Source organism: Sminthopsis crassicaudata, chromosome 2 (assembly GCF_048593235.1).
Source record: "Sminthopsis crassicaudata isolate SCR6 chromosome 2, ASM4859323v1, whole genome shotgun sequence".
Taxonomy (NCBI): Eukaryota; Metazoa; Chordata; class Mammalia; order Dasyuromorphia; family Dasyuridae; genus Sminthopsis; species Sminthopsis crassicaudata.
The window spans coordinates 84,053,350-84,073,457 of record NC_133618.1 but is presented as its reverse complement, the minus strand read 5'-3'; the positions used below and the strand labels follow the sequence as shown (position 1 = coordinate 84,073,457).

The 20,108-nt window shown below is 33.8% G+C and overlaps 1 protein-coding gene across 10 annotated transcripts in view; it reads right to left on the bottom strand.

Annotated features, from left to right (window-relative positions):
- Nucleotides 1-20,108, bottom strand: part of EML4 (EMAP like 4) — a 144,656-nt gene that overhangs the window by 16,231 nt on the left and 108,317 nt on the right. For all 10 annotated transcript variants that reach the window (XM_074286679.1, XM_074286682.1, XM_074286684.1 and 7 more), the window contains 5 exons: nucleotides 19,141-19,266; nucleotides 16,377-16,508; nucleotides 15,707-15,774; nucleotides 10,582-10,670; nucleotides 4,398-4,495 (listed from right to left, as the gene is read on the bottom strand). In XM_074286679.1, the coding sequence (XP_074142780.1) occupies nucleotides 4,398-4,495; nucleotides 10,582-10,670; nucleotides 15,707-15,774; nucleotides 16,377-16,508; nucleotides 19,141-19,266 (513 nt within the window). The remainder of the gene's footprint in view (nucleotides 1-4,397; nucleotides 4,496-10,581; nucleotides 10,671-15,706; nucleotides 15,775-16,376; nucleotides 16,509-19,140; nucleotides 19,267-20,108) is intronic.

The window sequence follows — 20,108 nt, the reverse complement described above, 5'->3', positions numbered from 1 at the left end:
CTTTAATTTCTAATTTAAAAAAAATTTCTCCCCTTTTTAATGTTTCTGTGAAAGTGAAATTTGTTTCAACTATTTCCATCTTTTCTTTTAAAAACCTTATCCTGGGGGCAGCTAGGTGGCGCAGTGGATAGAGCACCAGCCTTGAATTCAGGAGGACTCGAGTTCAAAAGTGATCTCAGACACTTAACACTTCCTAGCTGTGTGACCCTGGGCAACTCATTTAACCCCAGCCTCAGGGGGAAAAAAAAAAACAAAATAAAAAATAAAAACCTTATCCTATTAGGTCCCTTTTCTTGATGATTGTGATTTCAATCCTAATTTTCTGTATGTGTATGCATACACACATGCTTAGTTACATTTGTTCAACCTTCCTTTGGTTCAATTCAGTTTACAATGAGGTTCATCTGATTAATTTCCCCCCATTCTTCAACCTTCCTTCACGTTTGTATACTATTATTTTAGCATGCCACAGTTGAAATAAATAATGTTCCCCACCTTCTATTGTCACTTTTTCTTTTCGACTGTCACTATCAGAACTGAACCAAACCAACTCCCTCAATTCCCTTTGAAGACATGAAGGTTCTAAAAGGACACTAGTTTCTTCTTCCTCTCTCACAATGTTAGCACTTCATTACCACCTAGTTCCTCTTAATCGATCAAACAAAATTTATCTAAATTTCTCTTACTTCTTCTGTTGCCATTTCAAAATTTCTATTCTTCTCTGGATTTTTTTTTTTTTTTAAATTAGGAAAGCTTCCAAATTCTTTACTTAAATTAAAATTCACTTTCCCCTGTAGGATTATACTGTTTTGCAGGATGATTTATAATCTTTTTTACCTTCTGAAATACTGTATTCCAGGATCTTCTCAATAAAGACATAGGTAGCCAGGTTTTATGGGATACTGATGGTGGTTCCTTAGTGTTTGAATTCTTTTCTTTCCTTTTTTTTTTTTTTGTTTTGGGTGTGTGTGTGGGAGGGGCTGATTATGGCTATTTACCTTTGACCTGGAAGCTCTGGATTGATTTTTGGGACTTTGCTGGTTTTTTTTCAGGAGGTGATCACAGGATTCTTTCTATTTTCACTTTGCTTTTTAATTCAATAGTTTTGTCTAGTTTTCATTAATGAGCTCTTAAACACAGTCCTCCAGACTTTAAAAAAATTATCGTTTTCAGGAAAACTGATAATTCTCAAATTATTTCTCCCTGACTTGTTTTCCAGGTTATTTGTTTTGATAATAGGTATATTACATCTTTTTTCCTCTTTCCAATCTTTCACTTTGGTTATTGGTTCATTGAATCATTAGTTTTTATTTAATGTTTCCTAATTTTTTTCAAGTATCTTTCATGGCAACGGTTTTCTACTTTCTGTTCTAAGCTACTTACTCTTTCTTTAATCCTTTCCTTCAATCCTTTCTTTTATTTTAAAATTTTCTTATTTCATTTCTTTCAAGTCTTCATCTAGTCTTTGCAGAAAAACCTATCTTGACCCTTTTTCCACCTGCCTTGAATCAAGCAGGATTCTTTCTGGATCTACAATAATTCTTTGTAATGGTTGTCTTCTTCTATTAATGCATCTGTCTAGTTTTGGATCCCAGATCCCGATTGGGCCTTTACGCCAAAATTAGGCTCTGTTTCCTGCAGAATTTACTGATTCCACTTGTATTGACTTTCCCATCACAGCATGTCTAAACTAAGAGCACTGATAAGTTTTCGGTTGCTCTGGAATGCTAAGGTTCAAAGTGCTGGATCCTTAGGACCCTCTAGTTTTAGGACAGAGTACTATGGACCTCAGAAGTCCTATGCCTGGGTAAGATAAGCATCTATCACAAAAAAAGGAAGCTGAGAGGAAATGCAATTATTGAGATCTAAATTTACATAAGGTAAACTGTGACTTTTCAATCAAACAATGGCACACTAATAATAGAGAGGCACACAAGAAGCAAATTTTTGAGTACAATTTGTATACTAACTACAACACAGTAGTAACACTCATTCAGTGGTCAATTAATGACAATCTCAATCACCAGAATATTTACTCAGAAGCAGATAAAAAACTCTGAACAATGAATAAAGAGCCGTCATAAAGCCAAATGTCTATTGCAGAAGAATATATAGCCACTGTTAACAAGAGTCAAGTCAAAATTATGTCTACCCATAAAATTAAAGTTAGTTATGCTTGCCTACCTAGTCTTTTATAGTAGTTTAAATTTTCTTCTAGGCTACATGTATCCAGTTATTAGAAGCTGGAAGGGGAAGGAAAGAAGAAGCTTCAGAAAGCAGTAAAATGTGACGGTAAACAGTAAGGGAGAATGAAAAAGTGCTTACAAAATGTATGGCTTTCTGGCTAGGTAATATGGGGGGGGGGGGGAAACTACATAACCAACATTTCAATAATAATCCCTAAGAACAACACTGTATCATAACAAAGTAACAAAATTACCATGTATAACGAAGATCTCAAATCATTTAGAAAAGTTTAGAATATATTTGCCATAGACTGTTTATTTAAGTAGGAAAGATAAGTATTTCTAATAAAATGGTCTTTGAGGATTGGTATGACAGGATTTTACTGATTTTAAATAAAAAATCTGAAATAATAGATACATGGTAAATTACTAAATTTAGACACTACACTATTATTATTTTAAGTAGTGGGATGGCAACAAGATGAAGACAAACTAAGATTTTGAATGCTGTATGAGTAGAAAATAGCAGATGACTTCCAAGTTTTGAGTCTGGGTAGCTAGAAGGATGATAATGTATTCCCTAAAATAATGAAGTTGGGAGAAGAGACAGGTTGCTTTGAGGGGTGAAGGTGAAGAATAAGAGTAGTATGAGATAAAATGTAGTAGGTATTAAAATTCTGGATGGCACTCAGAAAGATTAGAACTGAACTTATGGGTATACATAAAATAGCCTGGGAAAGAATATAGAAAAGAGAAAGGAGCTTAGGCCAAAGTTGGAGAATATGGCTAATTAAGAGATAAGAGTGAAGAAGATTAGTGAATGATTTTAAAAATAAATGACCAGAGAGGGAGGAAGATAATCATGAAAGAGAAATTTCATGGAAATTAAGCGAAGAGAGAGAACATATAGAAGGAGTAGTGTTTATAAGGCAGTAAAATGATGTGGAAAGATTCAGATGAATGCCTATAAAAAGACACAGATGACCTTGGAGAAAGCCTATTTTTAGAAGAATAATGGTAGTTTTATAGCTATAACCTCAATGATAATTAATTTCACTATTTTAGAATCTATAGTCTATTAAGTGAATAAAGACTTTCTAAATTAACAAATATAACTGCTGCTTAAAGGCTAAATTACATTTCTATTTCTATTGACAGATTTTGTCCAAAAGTTTAGAGATGGTATGGCTTCCATAAATGGGCATTAATATGTGAAAATACAACAAGTCTTTTAGACTTATGTCCAAGTTTACAAATAGAATTCTGTGTGTCATGATGCATAAAGACAAACATTACAAAGTTCTAGCCAAATTTATTTTATCCTTGATCCTTTAAAAAAAAATGGAAATGTTAATATTTTCTTTAATAACTGTCAAATTATTTTTTAATAGCAACAAATGCTATGGATTGGTAATTTATCTCCTTAAACTGCAGACCAAAAGCTCATTTTTTACCTATCAATACTAAAATATTTTCTTTTGCATACTGATTACTTTAGCTTATATGAGAACCCTGATCTTGTTTGAAATTCACTTAAACCTTAAGTACTGACCATATTTGAAGTGCTGTAGCAAATGTCAGATATTTAAAAGCAAGAACAAGCTACTTCCTGCCTTTATTGAGCTTACATTCTCTTAAGGGAAATACACCTATAGACATAAATACAAGGAAATATAATATTGCTTCTTAATTACCTTATTATCCAAAATATTTGGATATTAAGGAAGGGAATGGACATTGGCATTTTTTTACTTTTCCTTTTTCCCTTTAATTTTATTACTCAGAACATTAAAAACAATCTAAAATTTATAATTTCCACACACATTGTGGAATACATAATTACAGATGAAATTGTGAATCGCTATGAAATTGGCATTGTAGCACAAAGACAATAGCCATTCCCTTCTCTGCTGTATAACATCAAAGAGCATTATGGGAACATTCATGACACAAATATTAAGATTCCATATGTATACATATGTAGATTTCCTTTTTAAAGTAAACAGATACAATTCTAAGATATACAAATTCTAACAAGGTAATTTCAGAATTTATCAATATGGATTCATAGCTAAAGCTTGTATTCAACAATAATTATTGTTAAAAGCTGTATAACAAAAACATCTATATTTTTAAAATAAAATTTAAACACCTACCAATATATATGGACTACCTTCACATTAAAAAAAATTCACATTCTATGCAACTTACAGTGCATTTTCCGTATCTGCTATATTTTCTTCCACTTTCTGAGACTACATAGAGGTAAATAAAGTTGTCATGGGATCCTACAGCAAGGAAGGTGCCATCTACAATGAAAGGTGAAAAGATTTTCATTTACTCCTTATTTCAATGATCTTATGTACAATGATATGCTTTCAATTCAAGAAACATTTAACTGCTTACTCAAGGGAAAGCCATGAAATGTGCTCCCCTCCTCCCTTCTGACATCTGTTTTCTTTTGAGACTCAGTTTCTGCATGAGCCTTTTCTGATCTCTCCCAACTACAGTTACCTTGTATCTGCTTTTTATTTGGTTGAATAGAGATTTCCAGGGCTGGAGCCAAGATAGCAAAGTGAAGCCAGGAAGCTGCTTGAGCTTTCCCATTTTCCCTTGAAAACCACATGAAATCAAGCTTCTAAGCAGAGTCTGAAGGAATGAAACCAGTTTCCAGCTCAAGACAAATTAGAAGAACTTCAAGAAAGGTCTATCTCACTGGGGTAAAAGGTGGTCAGCCCAGATGAGATGTAATCCAGGAAAGCCAGTGAAAGTATCTTAATCACAGCAAATCAGGAACTGATTCCTGGCTGAATAGAGGAGCACAGCAGTGGGGCAGCTTCCAGTCCCAGCTCAGAAGACAAACTCTGGGAAACCAGGCTGTTTCCTAAAAAGAGCAGGCAAAGCTACCCCCTGCAAACACAAGGGGGTGCGGTGCTCAATGCCAAGGTTCAGAGCTGCCTAGGAAGCTTGGGATGGTGCCTCCCCCACCCCCCCAAGCAGAGCTTGACAATAAAAGTAAAAAAGAGGAAATACCAAAAGAAAATGATCAAGGAATAGGAGCCTTGACCATAAAAAGCTACTGTGGTGATAAAAGCAGACCAAAATACAAATTCAGGCAAGAACAAAATGTCCACAGAGGAAATCTGAAAGAGTGATACGAAATGATCTCAAGCCCAAAAAGGCTTCTTGGAAGTGCTCATAAAAGACTTCAAAAGGCAAAGAGAGGAGAGGAGAGGAGAGAGAGGAGAGGAGAGGAGAGGAGAGGAGAGGAGAGGAAGAGGAAGAGGAAGAGGAAGAGGAGAGAGAGAGAGAGAGAGAGAGAGAGAGAGAGAGAGAGAGAGAGAGAGAGAGAGAGAGAGAGAGAGAGAGAGAGAGAGAAAAGAGAGGTATGCAAGTGAGTAAACAGTTTGGAAAAGAAAGGCATTTTCTATTTGTTTGCATAAGGATATTTTTGTATCCATATACCTCTATTAGAATATAAACTCCTTCAGGGCAAGCACTTTTTCACCTCTCTCTTTCTTTATATGTCCAGTGTTTGATTAATTCAAAATTTAAAAAAAAATTAATTCTGTAACAGCAGGGACTAATCTATTAATAAAGATGAGATACACTTAACAAATATCACAAGTCAGCAAATATTAATTATTAGAATAGATTAAATTGAATGGCCTAGGAAGTTCTAAGAAGGATCATTTCTTGTTAAAAGTTTCATATCATTGGCAGTGCTAGAGTTTGGCTCTGAAGAAGGAATATTAGTGAACTACATAAAGATGCAGGATTAATTTGTTTTAAGAATGGAAGATGGTTAGTGCAAAGGGCACTGAAGAGAGCAAAAGAGGAAATCAGGGAATAGAGAATAGTCTAGTGTGGCTGGATTATTGAATGCAACAAGAAGAGTACCATAAAATAATGCTGGAAAGGGTAGTCAGAAATAGAATATAAGGGTTCTGAATACAGAGTAAAGAGTTTAAATTTTATTCAATAAGCAATGAGGAATTATTGAATGTTTGTGAATAGAGAAGAGATAAAATCAGACTTATGCATAAAGATTATTCCCACAATGATGTAGGATTATATACAAGAACTATTATCATCCAGGGCATAAGAGACAAGGCTTTATTCTAGGATCACAGCAGTATGAATGGAAAAGAGAAAAAAGAAAGCAAGAGAGAATACTTGGCAAATGATTAGATATGGGAAAGACATGGAGACAAGTGAGTGATAAAAGACAGTAAAGATTCAAGAATGACTTGGAGGTTTCAAGCCTGGGTGTCAGAGAAATACGACAGTGGGGAAAGCTCCTACAGATAATTTCTGTTTTGAATTTGTTGACTCTGGGGTGTTAGCAGTACATTTTAGAATTTAGAGATAAGGAATTAAAAATAATCCAGAAAGAGATGAAAGAAGTGATGAAAACCATAGAAGTTAATATATGTTTTCCAAGAGACAAGAATATATATAAAGACAGAATTGAGACTGAAGTGTTGGAGGACTGTTGTTCAATTGTTTTTTAGTCATGTCCAGTTCAACTCTTTGTGATCCTATGGGGTTTTCTTGGCAAAGATACTGGAATGATGTGCCATTTCCTTCTCCTGCTCATTTTACGATAAGGAACTGAGATAAACAGGGTTAAGTGACTTTCCCAAGGTCACATAATCAGTAAATCTCTGAGGCCATATTTGAGTTCAGAAAGATAAGCCTTCCTGACTTCAGGTCTAGGACTCTATCATGGTGCCACTTAATTGTCCTTTGGAAGACTTAAGGAAAGTAAAGCAAGGAGGAAATCAGAAAAGTAAGGAGATAAAACAGGCAAGATAAAAACCAAAATATAAAAGTTAAGAAAACATTAAGAAAAAGGTTAGGTCAATGATGACAAATAAGACTGAAATGTTAAAGAATTCAAGGACTGAGAGGAAGCTACAGAGTTTAGTAACTTTAAGTTCAGCAGTAATTTCAGAGAGAACAATTTCAGTAAAACAGTGAGAAAGGAAATCATTCTCAAAGAATAGGTGATTAAGATATGAAGAGTACAGACTAATTTCCTTAAACATTTAAGAGAAAAGAGCAAGGGGCAGCTAGTTGGCGCAGTGACTCTGAAGTCAGGTGGACCTGAATTCAAATGTGACCTCAGACACATAACACTTCCTAGTTGTATGGTCCTGGGCATTTAACCCCAATTGCCTAGACAAAAAAAAAAGAGTAAAGGGAAGACAAATGTTGGTCAAAGCATATGAACAGACAGTTTTCAGATGATGAAATTAAAGTCACCTAAAATTATATGAAAAAACATTCTAGACCACTACTGACTGGAAAAATACAAATTAAAATAACTATGAGGTATCACTTCACACCTCTCAGATTAGCTAAGATGACAAGAAAAGATAATGATAAATGTTGGAGAAGATGTAGGAAAACTGGGACAACTAATGCATTGTTGATGGAGTTGTGAAATGATCTAATCATTCTGGAGAACAATATGGAACTATTCCCTAAGGACTATAAAACTGCGTACCCTTTGTTCATTACTGCATCTGTATCCCAAGGAAATTATAAAGGAGAGAAAAGGACTCACATGTACAAAAATATCTGTAGCACCTCTTTTTATAGTAGCAACGATTGGAAAATGAGTGGATGCTCATCAATTGGGGAATGGCTGAACAAGTTGTGGTACATGAAGGAAATGGAATATTATTGTTTTATAAAAAATGATAAAAAATAATTTTAGAAAGGCCTGGAAAGATTTATATGAACTGCTGCTGCTGCCCAGTAAAACAAGCAAAACCAGGAATATATTGTATAAAATCACAGCAAGAATGTGTGGTGATCAATTATGAAAGACTTGGGATTGCTTTGGATCCTGAACTATTGAGAAGAATCAATAAACTTTGGAGAGAAAATGCCATCTGCATCTAGAAAAAGAACTAGGGAGAATGAATGTAAATAAACATATACTATATTCATTTTTTTTTTCCTGCTCTCTCCTATAGTTTTCCCCTTTTGCTCTAATTTTTCTCTCCCAATATAATTCATAAAGCAATGCGTGTTAAAAAAAATAATTTAAAAAAAAAAAAAAAAAGGGGAAAAGAATAGAGTGGAAGAGTTTTAAGGAGCTGGCAGGCCCATATGAAATTTTTTGAGGGGCAGCATGTTTTTAGGCCATGGAAAATTATCACTATGAAGGAAGACACTGAAGATGAAGGGGAGAGTGGAAGTGGGAAGATTGATTGATGGAGTAAGGGGAAGTTGGAATAATTAAAGACACTGGAAAAAGAGGTTGGCTTTAGTAAGATAGGTCACCTTAAATTTTATAAATAGAGTGAAGTAGGTGAGGATAGCAGAGGCTATGTTTTAAGGATTAACATAAGAGCTAAAGAAGCTTTTATTAAATCTTATCAATTTTGAATGTTACTTAACAGGATTGACTAAATTATTCCAACAAAGCAGGCTTTTTAAGAAACAAAAAAGGGAGTCATTTGGTCTAATGCATAATAATTGCCCAGAGTTGTTATATCACTGATTGCAGTAAGAGTAGTATGGAAAAAAATGTTTCTAGAGGTAAACACCAAAAATAAACGTTTATGCTACCTTTATTCTTTATTATTATTTTTTTGGGGGGAGTGGTTATACTAATGTGCCTACCTACCACAATGGATACTATTTACTCAATAGTAAATAAAGCTTTCTGAATATTTTTAATAATACCTGTATTACTTTTTTATACTTAAAAAGACAATCAAAAACCAAACCAAACCAAACCAGCAAACAAAAAAAAACACAAAACAATGAAACTTCTTTGGCTTATTATAATGAGAATTCTTTGCAACCCCATCACTTAAGGTAAACTTTTACTCTTTCACTGCATAGCATAGAGATCCAGTAGAGGGACAATTAAAGAAAGCCCTGGACTATTGACTAGTTAGATAATTAAGGGAGAGAATAAGTTCTCAATATAACAAAAAGAATACTCATTTTAGGCAGGTGAATTGGGAACAAACTGATTAGTGAAAAGGGCATTATAGACTTTTAAGGAAGTATAATTACTGTTGGGGGCGGTAGCCCCTTTGATATTGTTTGTTTAATCTCCAACTTCCTTTGGGCTAGTTTTGGTTTTCAGCCCCCATTCTAATGATCTGAAATTCCTTTCTGGGGAGAGACTGAAGGAGATAACAATAGAGAATTTTTGAGTTATTTAAAATTCCTGTCTTATTTACAACAACAGAGAATTCTTATATTATTGACAAATATCTCCGGAACCTCTTGATAACATCTGTGCAAACATTGTTTGGATGACTCTAGTCATTATGTATGTATATAAGGCTGAAAAATGAAATCTTTGCATTTGGTATATACCAGCCAAATGCCCGTCAACTGACGTCCCCCTTTCAGGCAGTTTGGGTCTTCCTGAAGGCCAAACATTGGTCTATCCCTCTACTATCAATAAAGACTTTGTATCCATACAGCATTAAGTAGCAAATTCCTTTGCTGCCGAATCCCGCCCTTGGTTACTTTGGGGAAGGAAGAAGAGAGAGAAAAGGAACTGACCCATCTCGATTTATACCTCAGTTTACTCCTCATCAATTATTACTCTCAAGTGCATGGTTTTTTAAATTAGCATAACTAAATTTAGGTTAGGCATGTAATGACTAGCTAAAAATTTTATGTTGTTAAAAATTCGTAGTAATGTAACGATCAACCAGATTCTAAGGAGTAATGATAAACCATGCCATTTGCGATCCAACCCAACAACGGTGAAAGACTTAAGAGAGAAGAATAGGGCATATTTTTTGGGCACATGGCCAATGTGAAATCTGTTTTGAATGACTATATATGTTTGCATTCTTTACTTCTCATTAAGGGACATAGGAGGGATGAAAAGGTAGATTTTTGTGGGATGAAAAAATAAGCTATGATTTTAAAAAGAATTATATGTATTTAGCAAAAAAAAAAAAATCAATCATTTCTACTACAAAATTTTCTAAGCTGTATAATGGGATTTGAAAACCTCTTTAAAAATGTAAATATTTCTTTTATACTCTCTTTTACATATTATCTCCAAAGTGAGATTTTGTTAAACAGATGTTAACCTATAGTTCAGTACCCATTCAAATCAACCAATTAGTAACATATCAGACTTTAACTGATTTTGCTTACAAATGTGGTCATATTTGTCGATTCTAAACATGTGCATTGTAAATATGTGTTTGATTGAAAACCTAGAATGTTACATTAAGTGAACTCTTTGAAGTTACCTGGAACAGAACTCAATCTTATTTGGTGGGGAAACACATGCAAAGTTTAATAGCTCCATGGAATATAGGAAAATAGTCAACTTTATTTTAAAATGAAGACTATTCAAACATAGAAATGGTTTAAAGCCATGTTAAATATGCCTTACCTTTTGAATAGCGCATTACTGAGAGCTGCTCATTACCATCTGTATGGATTGAAACGAGATCTCTGGTTTCTGCATCTAGGACAAACCACCTGTTAAGAAATAAGTCCAATAATTATTTAAGTAACACAAATTCAAAAAGGAAAAATTAATCTTGATAAATTTGCAGTTGAGTTCAGTGTATAATTCAAAGAAAACAATTAGAAAACAATTAAGGGCTATACTGCAATACACAGAAAATAAATGTTATAGAAATATTTAAGAGAATAGAAAAATATAAGTCCTGTACTTCCTGGCTTCATAGGAAGAGGTGGGACTTAAGTCTCATTTCAATGACTGAATAGTATTTGGAAAACTAGAAGAGAAGGGCAGGGAGGAAATTCTCGGACAGGAAAGCAATATTAACAAAGGATAATGATACCGATACAATCATAGCGTGCTTGTGGGCAAGAGCTGGTCCAAATGTATAGGCAATGGAGATGACCATTCATGTAGTATTATTTCAGAAAGATTTAATACTTTTTCAACCTGTTCACTGATGCTTAAAATTTCCTTAAAACAATAAAATTGTTTCATTTCACTAAAGGTAGAAGAATGTCTTAAAATGCTATGCATTTGGGAAAATTACAACATAGAATGGCAAGAGCAAAAATTTTAGTTCTAAGCTGTGATATTAACTGTCTAACTTAGGTAAATCATAACCTCTTGAAATATTTACACAAGTATAAATTATATGTATCAGAACTTTTCCCAAAAACACATTTGGTAAGGGGAAAACATTAGTTATCTGAAGAAACATTAAGAAGAGGGAAAAATAGTACAGAAAAAAGAAGCTTGGGATGGGGAAGACAATCTTAGTCTACTTCATAATTTTTGAAAACTGCCAAGTCTTATATGAAGGACAGCAAAGAAACAACTGGTCTGTAGTAAAGTAGTAAAGATTAAAGCTAGAGAGGCCAAGGAAAGTCTAGCAGGATATAAATATTGGCATTACGAAGTCATTAAGTTTCTTTAAAGAAAATTTTGAACTGATAGCAATATACCTAAAGTGCTGGAAGAAGAAGGATAAAGGCAGGAGGGAAATTGGCATGGAAAAATCACTATCCTTATTTCATGTGGACAGATGGGGCAATCAGGAAAGAAAATGTTATTTTTAACCATTCAAGTGAAAGACAAGGTAATTAATTATCTAGACATATCTTTCAAGCCCTTTTTATATCTAAAACTGTATGATTCTACCCGCAAAATCAAAATTACATTATTTATGGAATGAAGCAAAATTGTTCTCTTAATTTCTAAACCTTAAAAAACAACGAAAGTTAAGAAAAAAGCTCAGCTTTGTAATATTAAGTAGTCATGAAGACCATGTCTAACCATGGAATAATTAAAAATGAATTGCAGTTATCTGAAAGCTATGTATTCAAACACAGAATCACAGCATATAAAAGATGAAGGGATTCAAAAAACATCTAATCCAAATGACATCAAAATTTCCCCTTTATAATATATCTCCCTAGTAATCATCTAACCTCTGCTTAAAGATTTTGGCTTAACTCCCTATTGAAGTAGCCCACCTCAATTTTAGACAGTTTTATTAGGGAATTTTCCTTATAGTTAGCCTGAAGTTGTCTTTTTCCCGGCTTCTATTGTTCCCAATTCTGCCTTCTGATCAAGCCTAATCTTTTTTTTTTTTTTTTTGGGGGGGGGTATGACAATCTTTTAGATACTTATGAAGCAATTACCATGTTCCAGTTAGGTTTCTCTTCTGCTGGCTAATTATTCATCATTTCTTTAACTGATCCTCACATGAAATAAATTTAAGACTCTCAATCAACCTGATAACCTTCAATGTACATGGACACTTTGTTGCTGATATCTTCACTAAAATGTTTTGTCTGGAACTGAGAAGGGATTACAGATGTGGTCTGAATCCTACTAAGGATAAGAAGGGGAGCTTCTAAACTGTTGTCCTATATACCTCTTCCATTTCTTAGAAAAAAAGCTGTGGATAATTGTTGCCTCTTCTTTCTATCATTTGGCAACCCTTTAAATGTCTTCTGACTCCATCACTCAACCAAAACTGCTTTCTCCAAAGTCACCAATGATTTCTCAATCAACAAAATCTGATGATCTTTTCTCAGTCGCCACTTTTTTTTTTTTTTTGACCTGAACCTTTCTCTCTAGAGCTTCTCTTTTCTCTGGGTTTTTATATAGTACTCTGTCCTATAAGTAAGAAAACAACCACTTATTGTAAATACTAAGAAATGCAAAAACATTGTATCCCCCCCCCCCTCTCTTCTTTCCTTTCTCTCTCTCTCATAAATACCGTGTAACTGGAAGTTAATTTCATAGGGAAAGCCCTAGCAAGGACTGTTAATTTGCCCAGTGTCACACAACCAGTATGTGTCAGTAGTATTTCAATTATCTAGACAGAATTTATTTTGAAATAAACATTAATTTGAGGTAAAGGTTGTTTTTTATTGGTTTATTTTTGCCCTTGGCCATTTATTCATTCAATCAACAAGCATTTATTAAGTGTCAGCTTTTGCCAGGTGCTATACATAGTGCTGGGGATATGCAGAAAGGCAAAAGGCAGTCCCTGTCTTTCATGAGCTTTATGAAGAAAAGCAGAATGAGTTTCCTAAGAGAAGAATTTTCACTTTTCAAAGGATTTTTAAGTAAAGGTTGAATGATTCTGTTGTGTATATTATGAAGGGGAGTTCTTGTTTAGCTTTGAGTAGGATGAGATAGCTTCTGAATTCCCCTGAAATTATGAAATTCTATGACTTTGCGAAATTGCAAATTAATTTTGTCAAAAAGCAAAAACCTTATTACTAATACAAAAAAAACCACAAACAAACAAAACCAAAAAAGAGTGTGTGTGTATGTGTGTGTGTGGGGGGCTATATAATAGTACTATTGTTTTTATTTCAACTCCTTATGGGCTGACTGTGGGGTGGGCAAGCAAAAGACATGTTTGGAACAAATTTCTAAGTTTTTTTCAAACTATAAAATTCTCATTTTATTTTGAATCAAAACAACAATCAGGAGACTCATTATATATCTAATTCTCTATACATTCAATTTAATTAAGATGCTAAATTTTATTTAATATATACTTGTTTTTTAAGTGTCTGTTGCTGTACAGTCTAATCTTAGGTTTTTACAATGTGGTCACCTGATCATAATGTATAAAATAAAAGGGAATGTTTTAAAAGTTACATTGGGCTAGTCGTTCAAGCTATGTTTTATTTTCCTTCCTTTTCTTCCCTCCCTACACTTCCATCTTGCTTGCTACCCTTTAGATAATATGCTCTGGAAAAAAATCAACCCTTGAAACTTCAGAACTCCCATTTCACATCTCCTGAAATCCTGACTGGTGAATGCCTTACTTTATCAAGTCAGCTGCCATACATATCCTCTCCTATTTTCCAGTTCTAAAAATAATACAATCAAATCAATACCCTTATTGCTACTAGAAGGTTGTATCAATCTGTTCTCCTCTGATTCCATCCATGATCCCTATAACTTTCCCACCAAAACATTCTTTCCTATGTCCTATTCTCCTGATGTGTTGTTCCCCATTATTAGGGACAGCCAGGCCTTATGAGAAACCTAACCAGTAACAGCTCAGACAAGCTTGAATTCTTGGAAAAAAAAAAAAAATCTTCTGAATTGAACAGAAAACAGACTTCTCAAATCCTATGAAGATATGATGTGAGTATAAAGACATAAATGATACTTTGAGCTTAAGTCCTACCAAAACCAACCACTGATAAGCAGAATATAAGAGAATACATTATTTGAAGAAGTTTAATTCTAAGAAGTACTTTATTTCAAACCTACTCACAAAAAGCTAGGGCTTAGAGTCAAGAAGACCTGACTTCAAATCTGGTCTCAGACATTTACGAATAATTATGTAATTCTGGGCAAGTCATTTTACCCTGTTGGTTCAGTTTCCTCATCTGTCAAATGAGCTCAAGAAGGAAATGGCAAAGCATTCCAGTATCTTTGCAAAAAACAAACCAAAACCAAACGAGATCGTAAAATGTTAGATATGACAGAAATAACTGAACCATAAATTATTTAGAAAATTTTTTGATAATTTAGACTATATTTTAGAATCTTAATAGTGTCAACAATTTATAATCAATCACTTCAGACAGGAAAGGCTCTTCTGAGATCAAATTATCGATCGCTCAAAATTTTCCTCAAGAGCTTTAGGAATGGTTAAGAAAAATGATTTGTTTGGACTGTTTAAACAAATAGAGGCCAGCATTTATAGATATTACCAATTTTTATACTATTAAATGTACATACAATTAGTAATCTAAAAATATTATTTTTGAAATATTTTGACACTTAAAAAAAATCAAAATATCCAAAGAACTCCATCAAAATTCTTTATGTTTTGGTCTCTCTGGTATAGATCATTTAGTGAATACACAAAGGATTAGGTTGAAGAAACTCTCAATGTAGGAATTTGGGAACTGTCCATCAGAGGTACATCAGGTTAAATGACTTTCCCAAAGTCATATAACCAGTAAATGCCAGAGAACCCATATTTTCTTGACTCCCTACTTAGGATCCCATTTGTTTTATATTTAAAAACAAATCTGTGAAAATTCTTAGAAACAGACAAAAGGTTTGTACTTGTGTATAACTGTGGCTAAATAATTAATAATCATTAACTCAATAGGATAAAACAGTTCATAGAAAAACATAATATATAAATGAATGGTTGATTGTATAATCTTGAATCCACGTAGTATAAAAATTACAAGAATTAGAAAAAATATATACTTTCGTTGTATAATTGTAGTGTTCTCTTTATTTAATCACTAAATTTAACCTAATGCTTCAATTATATTACCCAAATAAGAAATGATAAGGGAGGAAAACACTATGCTACTTTGCATGTCCAGTGAAGTTTGTACACATATAATTTTTTTACTCAAAAACCAATAGGGTTCCCAAACTACAGTGTCTCAGATAGGGAAACATTTTCTTAAAGATATAAACTTCTCTGGATCAAAATGAAGGCTTTTAGAGAAACATATAGTTAAAGAGTTAAAGCAACCCCCATCCCCACCCCCCTTCCAGGCTATACAGTCCATAAAGACCCTACCTGCCTGAATGTGTTCCTATGGCCACCACTGTGCCACTTGGATGGAAGTCTGCACAGTGTCCTGGTTCCTGGAAGAGAGATACACAGTTGTTGTGGATTTCACCAGAAAGTCTCCATGGATATAAAAAAGCAGTGGCAGTAAGATATATGAAGATGGGTTTGGAGGTCCCATGAAGACATTAAATTCCAATGAACTTTATCATAGTCATAATAAACAAAGGATGGAGATGAAATGGAAGAGAATCTGAAACTGGAAATGGATAGGGGCAAAAAAGGAAAGCATAGGACCAAAAGAACTTGGAAAACAAGGGGCAGGTGGAATGTAGAGAATATATACCAAGACTACACTGTCTAAACTGGGTGAAGGTAAAACACAGCCCTCTTCAGAAGGCAGCATGCAAATTTTTGACCGAAATAGTGATAATAGGATCTCAAATTATCTGAACTCTTCTTATTTTAACAATACTGATATAATAATGCATTGCCATTTTTACCACTGACAATGCGAATAAATGGAGTTTTTACTCTTTAAAGTTATATACTTACATCTTTCCTTACATATTCCCACCCTTCTCCAAAGCCTTGAATTCTCCAGTTTTTCCCTTTTTATAATTCCCTGGACTCTTCCTGCAGGGCTTACAATCCTAGGAATGAATGTTGGCTCACTCACATCCAAAAGCCTGGTCCACTCCAGTCTGTGTTCCACTGAGTTCCACATACACACTTGTCGGTCCTGAGCACAGGTCAATAATAAATCTTTGAAGGGATGTGTAGCAAGACCCCAAAGTTCATCTGTATGACCCTGAAAATGAAATACAATCATGGCTGTGAAAAACAAAAGCGACTCAATCAAACCTAGGCAAAAAAGAATAGGAGGAAACAGTATATCCTAGCTCCAACTGTAACTGCTCCAACAGTAAGAAAAATGATAGATTAAGAAATAATTGAGGAAAAAAAACAAAGGAAAAGTTATTTTGAGCCATCTTTTCAGTGTAAGACCACAAGTTCTACCTATAGACAGTGACTAGTAGAACAAGGGTAGACTGGGATCATAGACTCTTTTTCTCCAAAGTTGGAGATCAGCAGCATAGGGAAACCCCTAAGGATGAGGAACAAGAACTTGGTTAGCAGAGGGCAAAGAAGTAATAAAAAAGAATCTACTGGTCACCTCTTGAAAGGAACCTCAGAATGAAAATTCTTAAAATGCTACTGCTAAAATTTACAGCTTCCCAGTCAAAGTAATGAGTCAAAGAAGAATTCAATTACCAAGTGGCAGATATCAAGTCAGTATCACATGATTTAGAAGCCACTATTATAAAGTAGTAGAGAGCTTAGAATATGATATTCTAGAAGGCAAAATCTATAGACTTACAACAAAGAATAATCTACACAGAGAAAGCGAATACAATTCTACGGGGGGAAAAAATAGTTCTTTAATGAAACAGAGAATTTCCAAGCATTCTTAATGAAAAGAAAGAGCTGCACAGGAAACAAAATTTAAATATTGGAGAAAAGGCTTCAGAAGAAGGAAGGACTGTTTATATTCTAGAATTGGGAGTAGAGAGAAAGGCGGGTACATTTTCCAGAGAATGTTCCGTTATCTGGGATCATACAGAAAGACAAATAAGATGGAGGGTCCAGGAGTCATTTTTATTCATGATCTTAAAAAAAGAATGAGGGGCAGCTAGGTGGTGCAGTGGAGAGAGCACCAGCCCAGAAGTTAGGAAAATCCGAATTCAAATCTTGTCTCAGACACTTAGTTGTATGACCCTGGGCAAGTCACTTACCCCCAAATGCCTCAGGGGGAAAAAAAGAAAGAAAAAGGAAGTAGAATAAAATATACAATAGAGGGAAAAAAAGGAAAATGAAAGTAATGCATATTTCACATAATAGGGAAATGGAAATAAAAGTCTATACAACTGAAAAAGTGATGGGAAGGGCTGTCTCACTTAAATCTCATTTTCCTTTGAATTATCCAAAGGACACACCCACAAATATGCCCAGTATAAAGATTACAAATATATTCAACTCAATAGAGAAATAAGAAGAAACAAGGAGAATTTAAGTGTGAGGGCAAACCTAGGAAGGAATGATTTAGTCATGAACAAAACAAATTATAAGTTCAAAGGACTTCAAAGGACTGTGAAGAAAGGTTTGAAAGGAAAGCAACTTGTGGCTAAGGCTTTGGGAATGGGAAAAGAGAAGGCAGGGCCTTAGAATCCATTTTCATTGAGCAAAGAGATTTAGTGTTGAGCATAGCCTTGATGTAAATTCCTCTTCCTTGTAATGAGGAAAAGGAGATGAGAGGAGAAAAGTAAAGGAGATTAGGATGGAGGTAACTTCCTAAAATTAAAAATTTTTGTTCAAAAAGTTAATTCATCTAAGATTAGGAGGGAAACAGTTAATAGAGGAAAAAACAAAAAACAAAACAAAAAAAAAACAAAAACCAAAAACACCTTGAATGAGTTTATCTGAAAGCAATCTCAATTCCACCTAATAGAACTGATCAAAAATATTAAGAATTAAGAGCCATTCCCCAACTGATAAATGGTCAAAGAATATGAAGTTTTGAAGGAAAAAAATAAAATTATTTCTAGCCATATGAAAAAGTGCTCCAAGTTACTAAGAAAAACATAAATTTTAAAAATATTAACATTATTTTTACATGTAAATACAGAAAAAACAAAACACTAAATAAATAAAAATTACAAATTAACTATGGCCAAAATGTTATTCAACTTTTTTTTACAAATGTTTTGAGTTAGAAACACCACCACTAGTCCTCTACTCCAAGAAGATAAAAAAGGAAAATAACAGTTCTTTTGGGGATGGCAAAGAACTAGTAACAAAGAAAGTGCTTCCCTATTAAATTGGGATTAACTGAATGGATTACGATATGTGACTAGAATAATATATAATATAATTGAATACTATTATGTAGTAAGAAATCCAGGGATAATTACACAGAGACTGGAAAGCCATGTAAGGATTAATGAAGAGTGAAGTGAAAAGAACCAGAAAAACAATTTATACTACCGCATTAACACTGTAAAAATAAAGGGTTTTAAAAGAATTTATAAACTGATCAAATACAATGGTAAGTCATTACTATAGAAGACCAATAAGGAAAAATATTGCCTACTTTCTGAAAGCGGTGATGGACTCATGCAGAATGAGACAAATATAATTTTGTACATGAGCATGAGCGATATAAGAATTTAATTTTGCTTATTTATTATAAGGTTTTTTGTTTTTCTTTTTTTTTTGGGGGGGGGAAGGTGGCAAGGAGGATGGGGAAGGGAAATGAGAAGACAAAAATAAGGACTTGACAACTCAAAATAATTTTTATTTTAAAAAAATAGATGTTAGGAGCAAAAAAAGGGAGAGGGGTCTTACTAAAATTTTATTTAATGCTCAAAAACAAAATGACTTACCTGTACTTCTATTTGAAAACCATCATTAAATGTTCCCCGCAGAATAAAATTTCTTGACGTGCCAACTAAAAACTCATCTGCCTTTCCTTCTGCAACTGCCCGGATTGCTCCATACTGTTCAGGAACCTAAAAATTAAATTTCTGTGAAGCCATTTTGTACATTTAAATACACAAAGTAATGATGGTCTTTGAAGGCTGCATTTGGACTACACATTTATAATTTACTTTTTTTTTTTGTGGAAGGGCATCAACCATTGATCAATAAAATGACAGCGCTATATGTCAGGAAGCTGCTTGACTTGGAGTGTTGAGAGGCCTGTACTTATCCCGTAAATCCCATATTAGATCTACTAATTAGGCATGTGGCCTTGGACAAGGCTTTTCATTTTTCTCTTATCCAGTTTCTTCTTCTGTGTGAGTAATGATATATCTAATGCTTAACACAAAGAGTCACTGAAATGAAGTGAAAAGGCTCTGTAAAACCTTAAAGTGCCACATTAGGTGTAAGTTATTATTAATTACTCTCCAGGTAAACATATACTAAGTGTTCTACCTAAACAACTAATTCCTCCTTTAGTTGGTCCAAATAGGATTCTAATGTTGTGAAAATAGATATTATCAAAGAGCAGAATGGAAAACTTTATTCTAGAACAAAGGACAAAAAGTGCAAATGGTACTAATTGGACATTTCTTTGGCTACAAAGAAATTGCACTTTCCACTAGAAAGTTAAAAATTAGGAGAAATGGAATTGTTTGATTGCCTCAAAGCTGTGACAATGAAACTGTTAATCAACTTCTATATATCTGGGGAAAAAAAAAAACAAACTCAAGAGATTGTCAGAGTTCAACTTTTCAGAAAAGCTCCTTAAAAAATCATCTACTTAGAGAAAAATGAAATTTAATCAAATACCTTTTATGGGGCAATGTGTCATTCTTGACTATACAGAGATTAAAAAAAAAAAAAAAAA